Source organism: Talpa europaea (assembly GCF_964194135.1).
Source record: "Talpa europaea genome assembly, chromosome: 2".
NCBI lineage: Eukaryota > Metazoa > Chordata > Mammalia > Eulipotyphla > Talpidae > Talpa > Talpa europaea.
In genome coordinates, this window is record NC_140068.1 from 89445643 (window position 1) to 89455849 (window position 10207).

General features: G+C 44.5%; 1 protein-coding gene across 1 annotated transcript; it reads left to right on the top strand.

The window, feature by feature from the left end:
* Positions 1–1417: 1417 nt before the first annotated feature.
* Positions 1418–9727, top strand: USP49 (ubiquitin specific peptidase 49; the record flags this gene model as incomplete). The annotated part of the gene is made up of 5 exons (XM_084228232.1): positions 1418–2755; positions 4303–4507; positions 7714–7822; positions 8359–8564; positions 9537–9727. 5 exons carry the CDS (start codon positions 1418–1420, stop codon positions 9725–9727), a joined length of 2049 nt encoding a protein of 682 aa, XP_084084358.1.
* Positions 9728–10207: the final 480 nt, after the last annotated feature.

Here is a 10207-nt window from a genome sequence, read left to right on the forward strand (position 1 = left end):
TTCCTACCCTTTCTACAAAATGTGTGTTCTTTTTGAAAAGACAGTGTCTTTGTTCCTCAGGGATGCTGTAACAAAAATGCCATGGACTAGTTGACTTGTAAGCAACAAACATTTATTTCTCACAGTTCTGGAGACTGGAAGTTCAAGATGATGGCACCAGACTCCATATCTGGTGGGCTTTCTGGTTGGTAGCCAAATGGCTTTCCAACTTTTTGCTGTGTCCTCTTACGATGGAGGAGTGAAGAAGCTCTTTCATAAAGAAGGCACTTAGCCCACTCATGAGGGCTCATCTCATCCCATTCATGATGTAATCATCTCCCACCTTCTTTCTTGGGAGATAAAATTTAGCATATGAATTTGGTACACAAACATTCAGGCCATAACAGACACATCAACAATTATTTAGATCGAAGCCCAGGTTCTTTGGACTTAAGAAAATAAAAATGATACTTTGTACAGCAGAGGATTTCTCTTTCTTACCTTTGATCTCTGCTATCCTGTTATCTATGCTTTGCAATACATTGAAAGCAATCTTAGATTGCCTTTTGGTTTGAGGGTCTTCATTTCTTCTACTAGGATTTGTTTTTTGTTTGTTTTTTTAGATTTATTTATTTATTTATACAAGCACTGAGTACAGTCAAAGGCGGGGGAGGGTGAGAGAATTCACCAGAGCCAGAGGGGAGAGTAGAACAGGCATACTGACGAAGTACACTGCTGAGGGGAGCAGCGGGCTACAGGAGAGGTCTGTGTGCCATGTGGGACCCTCGCCTGGTGGCCGGGGATCGAACCGGCACTGCAGAGAGCTTCACAACCCAGTGCTCAACCACTGAGCCACCAGGGAGGCCCTCTTCTGCTAGTATTTGTAATACCATTTTTGTTCCTCTTTCTTTCCCCCTGTTCCTTTCTGCACACAACCAGGAACTTGATCAGTATCATATACAGAGGCTTTCACTTTCAGGGCATCATCAGTTCAGAGGTGGGTTAGAATATATGTTTCCCTGCCCCCACCCCCACCCTCATGACCAGTTAGGTGCAACGTGGAATAAGGGTAGTGACATTTCCTAAGAAACACAAATCAGCCTCACATAAAAATTAACTACTATTTAAGGCTGAGGAAATGTAAAGTTTTAAATTGTTATGAAGGTCCCCATACAGTATTTTATGATTCTTCATTTTTTTTAAAGGAATTTAACTGCTCTTCCATAATTCTCTATACCAAAGTCTGTATGCCAAATTTGCTTTTCTGTTTTAACTTCCTTCCAAATGAACCAATTTTGAATTGAAAATTGATGCATATTCAGTTGAAAATGCCCGTTGCAAACCTTTTTCTGAGAAAATATTTTACTGAAAGTTTTCTCTTCTCTCTTTGGGGGGGCTCTGTCATGCCAGGTTGAAAGAGTGGAGACTTCTATAAGACATGGATAGATGCAAACATGTAGGGCGGTTGCGGCTCGCCCAGGACCACTCCATCCTGAACCCTCAGAAGTGGTGCTGCAGGGAGTGCTCAACCACCGAGTCGGTGTGGGCTTGTCTCAAGTGCTCCCACGTGGCCTGCGGCCGCTACATTGAAGATCACGCCCTTAAACACTTTGAAGAGACTGGACACCCGCTCGCCATGGAGGTCCGGGATCTCTACGTGTTCTGTTACCTGTGCAAAGACTACGTGCTCAATGATAACCCCGAGGGAGACCTGAAGCTGCTGAGAAGCTCCCTCCTGGCTGTCAGGGGCCACAAGCAGAACCCGCTGGTGAGGCGGGGGCGGACGCTGCGGTCCATGGCATCGGGCGAGGACACGGTCCCGCCACGACGCGCTCCTCAGGGACAGCCGCAGATGCTCACGGCGCTGTGGTACCGGCGCCAGCGCCTACTGGCCAAGACGCTGAGGCTCTGGTTCGAGAAGAGCTCCCGGGGCCAGGCTAAGCTGGCGCAGCGGCGGCAGGAGGAGGCGCTGCAGCGCAAGAAGGAGGAGGCACGGCAGCGGCGGCGCGAGGTGAAGCGGCGGCTGCTGGAGGAGCTGGCCAGCGCCCCTCCGCGCAAGAGTGCGCGCTTGCTGCTCCACGCGCCCCGCAGCGCGGCCCCGCGCCCCGCCTCGCCGCCCGGGCCCGCTGGGGCCCGCCTCAAGCAGAGGCGCGCGCCCGCCGTGGCCCCGGGCGTCACGGGCCTGCGCAACCTGGGCAACACCTGCTACATGAACTCCATCCTCCAGGTGCTCAGCCATCTCCAGAAGTTCCGAGAGTGTTTTCTGAACCTTGACCCTTCCCAGACGGAACAACTGTTTTCCAAAGCCACCAACGGGAAGGCCCCGCTTGCCGGCAGGCCCGCCAGCAGCTCTGCCACCGAGCTGTCGGCCAGGAGCGACAGGGGTGGGTCCTGCGGGCGGGAGGGCCTCTGCTTGAACGGGGGCACGTCCATCAGCAGGAGCCTAGAACTCATCCAGAACAAGGAGCCAAGCTCGAAGCACATTTCCCTCTGTCACGAGCTGCACACCCTCTTTCGAGTCATGTGGTCCGGGAAGTGGGCCCTGGTATCACCCTTTGCCATGCTTCACTCCGTGTGGAGTCTGATCCCCGCCTTCCGTGGCTACGACCAGCAGGACGCACAGGAATTTCTCTGCGAACTGTTGCACAAAGTGCAGCAGGAACTCGAGTCTGAGGGTACCACCCGCCGCATCCTCATCCCCTTCTCCCAGAGAAAGCTCACCAAACAGGTCTTAAAGGTGGTGAATACCATATTTCATGGGCAGTTACTGAGTCAGGTAGGTGTGTACCCACCCTAACCCCCACTCTGCCCATCATCATATTGAGGGAGGCTTGTATTGTTAAGGTTTGGCTTCCTGTGGATGCCACCGCCCCCAAATTGGACTAACTAGAGAAGCCACCATTTACTATAAGTTTGCATATCTGAGAGTGGCCACTGTACATTCTGTTGCACTGTATGGTGTGATGGCTTTGTTAGTGACCTTCACTCCTGTTTCTTTCTGGGCAGATTTTTTTGTTTTACTTGCCGTATCGCTTCATTGTCAGTGAACACCCTTAACTTTATGATGATATGGATGATACAATATTCACATTACAACTAAGCACCCGTTGTTGGCATGCCATCCTTTGATCAGTCTTAGGAACTTAAACGCTTTGCCTATAATCTTGGTTCCACAGTAGTTTGAAAGAGCATTTTTTTTCTTCCTAGGCATTCTTTGTACCCATGGAAGGAAGGGGGCCTCAATGCCCAGGATGATGCCAAAGGCCTAGCAGGCCTCCCTTATTCCCTATTACTTTTCATTTCCTGAATCTTTAGCCTTGTAGGGAGGGACATAAGCAAGGGTTTATAGATAACCTTTGTGAGACAATGCAGAAAAAGAATTTCTAGGGTTAACAGAAAAAGTGAGATCCAGATCACAACTTGTGAGATTCAGATAAAAAGCCTCTGCATTATGCTACTGAAGTTTTGTGTCTTGGTACTTAGGATTTTAAAAGAATGATGAGTGGGACAGAAAGAGAAAGATTTGCTTTGTAGAACTGAAAGGGGAGTATTTATAGGCACTTCCTCTACTTACTGAGATTCCACAGGAAGAAATGAACATCTGGGAAGGTTATAGAGGGAGAGAAGGCCTAATAGCATGGTACAGCCATGTGTCCCTTCCCCACAGGGCTAGATTCTGAGAACCACATCATAAGGTGACTTTGTAATATATTGAATATCAAAGAGTATAATTAGACAAACCTAGATGACATAGTCTTTTACGTGCATAGACTACATGGTCGAGCCTGTTGGGACCTCCTTTGTCTATGCAGTCATTGACTACGACGTCACCAAGAAACACTTGACTGTACTTTGAGGCTGTGCAGTTACAAGTGTAGGGGAGGTGCAAAAAACAAGGGCCAAAAGAGAGGCAAGTTGGACTGGATGGAAGGAGCAGTCTGGAAGAGGAAGGAGTGAGGTTAGGAGAAGCAGATGGATCTGCAAATTCTCCAGCTCAGCCAGATTCCTTGAATGATCAACTTCACAATTACTTGCAGTCTGTACTACTGCAGCACCGAAGGGTGGGCCATGCTGTGGAAAGGAGAGAAAGGGGTAGGGAATAATCTCCACTGTATGTTTCTAGTTCCAGCTTGCATAACATAGTTAGAAATATTTGCTAGAAGTGATAGGCTGTAATTTTCTTTATTAGTTATATTTATTATTATAGTTAATTTTTGGTGAAAATTATACACTTAATTTGGTCCACTTAAGTATGTAAAGTGAGTGGATGTATGTGGGAAGCATGGAAGTTATATAACCTGTAAATCAATCTTTGCATTCTAGGTCACATGTGTATCATGCAATTACAAATCCAATACTATTGAGCCCTTTTGGGATCTGTCCCTGGAATTCCCTGAACGCTATCATTGCATAGAAAAGGGGTTTGTCCCTTTGAATCAGACAGAGTGCCTGCTCACCGAGATGCTGGCCAAGTTCACAGAGACGGAGGCCCTGGAAGGGAGAATCTACGCATGTGACCAGTGTAACAGTGAGTGCTGGGGGTGGGAGGGAGGTGTGGGGGGTACAATTGGAATATAGAGTAAAGTATTTCTTTTGCTCCTTTAGTCAAAAGTAGCACTGATAATATCGAGTAGTTCTAAAGTCTCTCTTAAAGATTTTTCCCCCATCTTATGAAAATAAGCATATGATCATTACATATTCAAAAGCAAAACAAAACCAAGGAGTTACTGCAACCATGGAGTCTCCCTTGACTCCAGCTGTGATTGACATTAGTTGTTATGTTGGGAAACATTTGAAAGTATGTGTTTTGAAATAGGGAGTCTTAAGAATGTGATTTTTTAGCTTCAGAGTGCTGCGGAGATCCTGCTTACATTCATGAATATAGAGACTGACAGACAGTTCTTCCTTAATCTAAATGCAGATGGCATAGCCTGTTTAAGGAGCATGGTATCAGAAAGTGTGTTTTTGTACTTTGTATATTTAAAGTCTGTTAATGTGATGCTAAAGATTGACACAATGAGACAAAGAGAGCAAGTTGCAAGGTAAGGGCCTCCAAGGCAGCTTCCAAGGGCCTCCAAGGCAGCCTCCATGGATACTTTCTGCATTTGTTTGTTTCTTCACATGCCTGGAAAGCTTGCATTTCAGAGAAGGTCATAGGAATATTCCTATTTGGCTTTAATTTTGAAGTGAAACTCTGTCCATGTGGTTATGTGGGCATCTATGCAGGCCCCCTCTGTCTTGGCACATTAACCCTTCTTAATATACTTGCATATGGGGGTTTAATAAATTGTTAAAAGTCATACTTGATATCATGTTGCCACTTTAAAATTTTTTTGAAATGCTGTACTTGCTAACGGTAGACCTGCCTGTTCTGTTCTATATTAAGATATAAAGGTGGTGACTTAAATTATTACATTACAGCAGTATATGTTTGTCTTTAAAATAGTGATTCATAAAGCTTTTAATCTATAAAAATAGAAGGATGTTATCACCTTTAACTTCATCATTTGTGCACATGATAGACTGGGCAAAAAAATACTTGTATTTATTTTTCTAAGAAAGGATTTTCTGGTTGCCAGATGTGCCAATTTATCAGGATTTCTCCAGGCAAGTTCAAATAGCAACAGTGAAGGGAATCTATGGAAAAGGGACCAGATGCATTCTATGCTTGTGAAATTTCAAAACAATCAGTCTTCTACCTCTCTGTGTGACCAGCTTAATCAAACGGAGACAGAACTGATCAATCTCAATTGAATCAGTAATTTCTTTTTCTTTGTGAATTTCATTTTAGGGAAACAAAGCCGGATTCTATATTGTCTTCATCTTAGCTCACATACTCCCTCTGCTGAGTGTGGCAGTCACTACCAGTTCCCAAGCAGAGCTGCAATAAAAAATCTGCTGGTAAATGGGAATGTAAAATTAAGGCAGGCCCCTCTTTGAATTCCCTTTCTGTTCATGCCCCCACCTATCATGACTGCCAGCCACAGTAAAAGCTTCTATGGCACCCTCAGTTTGCCACAACCTATTATGAGAAGCAGCAGCTCCACATCCTGTTGTCACAGAACTCACCATGATACATCATCTGGCAGTGATTTGCTACCTTTCACAAGTGGTACAGGCAGGACTTGGAATTAGATTCCAAGTTCTTCAGACACTGAGACCATGATATCAATAGCTTGTGATGCCAATCAGCAGGCACCACAGTGGACCACTAATTTTATATTCTCATCCATTCATTGATTTAATTGTTACTATAGCAGAGCAGTCATCACTAAGTGGTTATAGAGAGAATGCTTCTGATGGGAATTAAGAGAACTTCATTCCATTGTTTATATGCTGTAATTTAGAAATGCATTTCCTCCACAATTCAGTAGCTTTACAAACAAAATTGGAGTCTCAGCACTGATTCTGTTTTGGACTAGGTGTATTTGACCAACCTGTCTGCATTGCCCTGAATGTCTAGTAGTATGCTTTTATTCAAGAAATGTGTTTCAAAAATTAGGTACATAAAATATAAAACCAGCAAAGAGGCTTTTCTAAATATTTATATCTGCCACAAGCAAATCATGCTGTAAAAAAAATCTGTTTAAATACTCTCTCCTTTAGCCTGGTCTTACCTGAAATATATGTATCCTTCCCCATTTTACTGGAGAGGAAACTGAGGTTCAAAGTTTTGAATAACTTGACCAATAGTGTACAACTAGCTATGAGCTGAAAATAAAATTGTGTCTATCTGATGAAAACAAATGCTTTTTAATATAAAATTGATACATCATAATTTCAGTTATAAGCCTGTAGATACATAAAGGCATAGAATCCTAACATGCAGCCACTGTATGTGTGTATTGTCACAGTGATCTTCCACTATATTCCATTAATAAATCTATGATGTCATCCTAAACGCATACCAGTTTTGGAAGTTGCTGATGGCAGAAACTGAGTAGATTAGATATGTCAGGATTAGGTTTGGTTTCTTAGAAGTCAACTCAAACTTCAGTGACTTAAACATAATTTTTCCCCAGCTATGTAAAAGCTGTCTGAATGATAGTCAGGGCTGTCATTGTGGCTGCTTGGCAATGAGGGAGCCTAATTCCTCGCTATTCTCCTCTACTATCCTAGTTCAAAGCTTCCATCCTTAGGCTACCTCATGGTCTATGAGTTCTAGATGTTGCAAACAATGGAAAGGACAAACCATCAGCCTTCTTTAATTTATTTTTTTAATGATTTATTTATTTATTTATACAAGCACTGGGTACAGTCAGAGGCGTGGGAGGGTGAGAGAATTCACCAGAGCCAGAGGGGAGAGTAGAACAGAGTGACGAAGTACACTGCTGAGGGGAGCAGCGGGCACGGCAGAGAGATCTGTGCGCCATGTGGGACCCTCGCCTGGCGGCTTGGGATCCAACCGGCGCTGCAGAGGCTGCGGGCAGCTTCGCAACCCAGCGCTCAACTGCCGCGCCGCCGGGGAGGCCCCCCCATCAGCCTTCTTTAAACAGCTATCCCAAGACTGTCGCAACAGTCATTCCTTTCATCTCGGCCAGAGCTACCATGGCCACACCACGCAGATGTGTGGCACTGAAAAATGGCAATCTTACCAAGGGTCACATTGTTGCGCCACATCAAACTGAGGTTCAAACACTCAGAAATAAGGAGAATGCAAATCATTGTCTCTGCAACAGTTGGGAAAGAATGAGACACCTCACAATCTATCTTATACTTTCCCAAACCATATAGGCAAACGACGAAAATCCAATCCAAAACCCCTTGTTCTGAGTGAAGCTAGAAAGCAGTTAATGATCTACAGACTACCTCAGGTTCTCCGACTGCACCTTAAAAGATTCAGGTGAGCTTGCTCTGTGAACGGTGGGAAACGCTTTGGTGCAAAAGCTTTGGTTGAGGGAGATGTTGTATTTGTTGGTGGGAAGAGGCCTGTTCCCTGGAGACCTTGTGCTTTTTATGGAGAGTAAATGCTTCCTGCCCCTTTGGGTCCAGTAGACTGGGCTTCCACTCCCATACCCTTTTTAGTTGGCTAGCCGGCTCCTGTGTCTGTGCTTGAGATGTTCTTCAAGTTTGGGATGTTCCTTTGAGGCTTACATAAAGTCATCTTCAGGATAAAGTATGATGTAATCTGTGGAAAGAAGGCGGGGAACCAATAAACTACAAAATGATTGTTGCCTGAATTGCTTGTTCAGGGATTTCTAGTTTCAGAGTTCATCATGGTTAACAGTCATAGGAAATATATATCAACATTGATGGCCATTGTTTCACTGATGCAAAATTCAAAGCCAGAAGGTTAAGTTTTCTCAGCTCCCTGTTTTACCTATAACTATGATCACATATGCCATTTTTTTACTAGTATAAGTTTATATCCATGTCTAGGTGGTCTGGCCGTAATCATCGAGAGAAGATTGGGGTCCATGTCGTCTTTGACCAGGTATTAACCATGGAACCTTACTGCTGCAGGGACATGCTCTCCTCTCTTGACAAAGAGACCTTTGCCTATGATCTCTCCGCAGTGGTCATGCATCACGGGAAAGGGTTTGGCTCAGGACACTACACAGCCTATTGCTACAACACAGAGGGAGGTGCGTGCGCTTTACTCTGTGGGGTGGGGGACACGGAAAAGGGTTGGTTTGTCCACATTTCATTACTTTCCTTTTATTTCAATCCCACGGGTTAGCTATAGGGGAAAATTACATTAAAATCCATGGAAAATTTCATTAAAATTATGAATGTTGGATTCCAATTTGGGATATATCACTAAATAACAATATAAGATTGTTCTAAGAGGGAACGACACATGGTGCCTATCACATAATGCTCAGTGCTAGAGATTATATTGTTATTACTGACTCTGCTGCGCACCTCAGTTTCTTTCTTGGTTATGTAGAAACAGTGAGACCATGGACCTCATGGAGACATTCGATGAAGCTCACTCGCCTCAGCTCATAATAAAGCTAAGGATATTACTGAGCCTGAGCACTAAGTCCTGCTACCTCCTTTACCATGGAATGTGTGGGGATACACCCACCCCTTTTACTGCCCCCTCCACATATACCCCACCCCATCCCCACAGCACGATCCCCTAGAGCAGAGCCTCCTAGCTGCTGCACTGAGGCAGGTCTGCTGCAGGTGTGTTTTCAGTGGAGTGCAGATCTTGAACTCAGCCCTTGGGACAGCCAGGGTGAGCCTATGGATAAATAACTTTATTCCTTCTAAATTTTCCTTATCACATCCCTCTGTTTACATTTTCCCTCTTCCTCTGCCTCTTCCCATTTCTCAGCTGCCAGTCATAGAAGGCTCTAATGGGCACTAAAAAAGCCCAAGTAAAACAAGACAAAAATTCCAAGTCAGTGGGTCTGGTAAGCAGTATCGTGGTGGGGGTAGAGCCAGACAGGGAAGTCTCTTAGTTTCATTTACTTGTCTCTCCCCCACACTTATAAGCAAGGGTTGGCTCTATTCAGAACTCCTCCGTCCTTTCATCATCTTCTGGTTTTGCTTGCTGATTGGAAATATATGTTGGGCAGTCATTTTCTTTCTTTTCTCTGGTTTCCTAGGTTTTTGGGTTCACTGCAATGACTCAAAGCTGAATGTGTGCAGTGTCGAGGAAGTGTGCAAAACTCAAGCCTACATCCTTTTTTACACTCAAAGAACAGTTCAGGGCAATGCAAGAATCTCAGAAACCCAACTTCAAGCTCAGGTGCAACCTAGCCACAGCAATGAGGGCAGACCACGGACCTACCCATGAATGGGAGACAATTGTCAAGAACTGGCTTGCTTTTAAACTATTGTGTCTGTACATGTTTCCTGGTATAGGAAATAAGGTTTACTGCAGTAACAGATTACTAGGTTTGCCTTGGTGGGTCTAGAACAGAAGGTACCAGGTGACTCATATCCTATCATAAAATTTGTGACTTACTTTTGAATGAATTTGAAAATTCCCTCCTTTGATAAAACAAATCAAATGGAGTAACTTCTATGAAGGTTCTTTCATTAGTTGCTTCTAAACCTGGAGGGATCTGAGTGGGGGAGGGGGTAAATTGATAACATCCAGCCAGGTGTGCAGCCGTGTTTTCTTTCCATTTATATGAGTCACCTACTAATCAGGACTTCTTTGCAGCGGTAGCAGAACCCTCCTGATTTGAGCAGCTCAGGACAGAGCATGTGAGGAGGGACCCTGGATTGGCAACTTGCTGGTTAAAGGTGGTTCCAAGGTGGTTGATAAAGG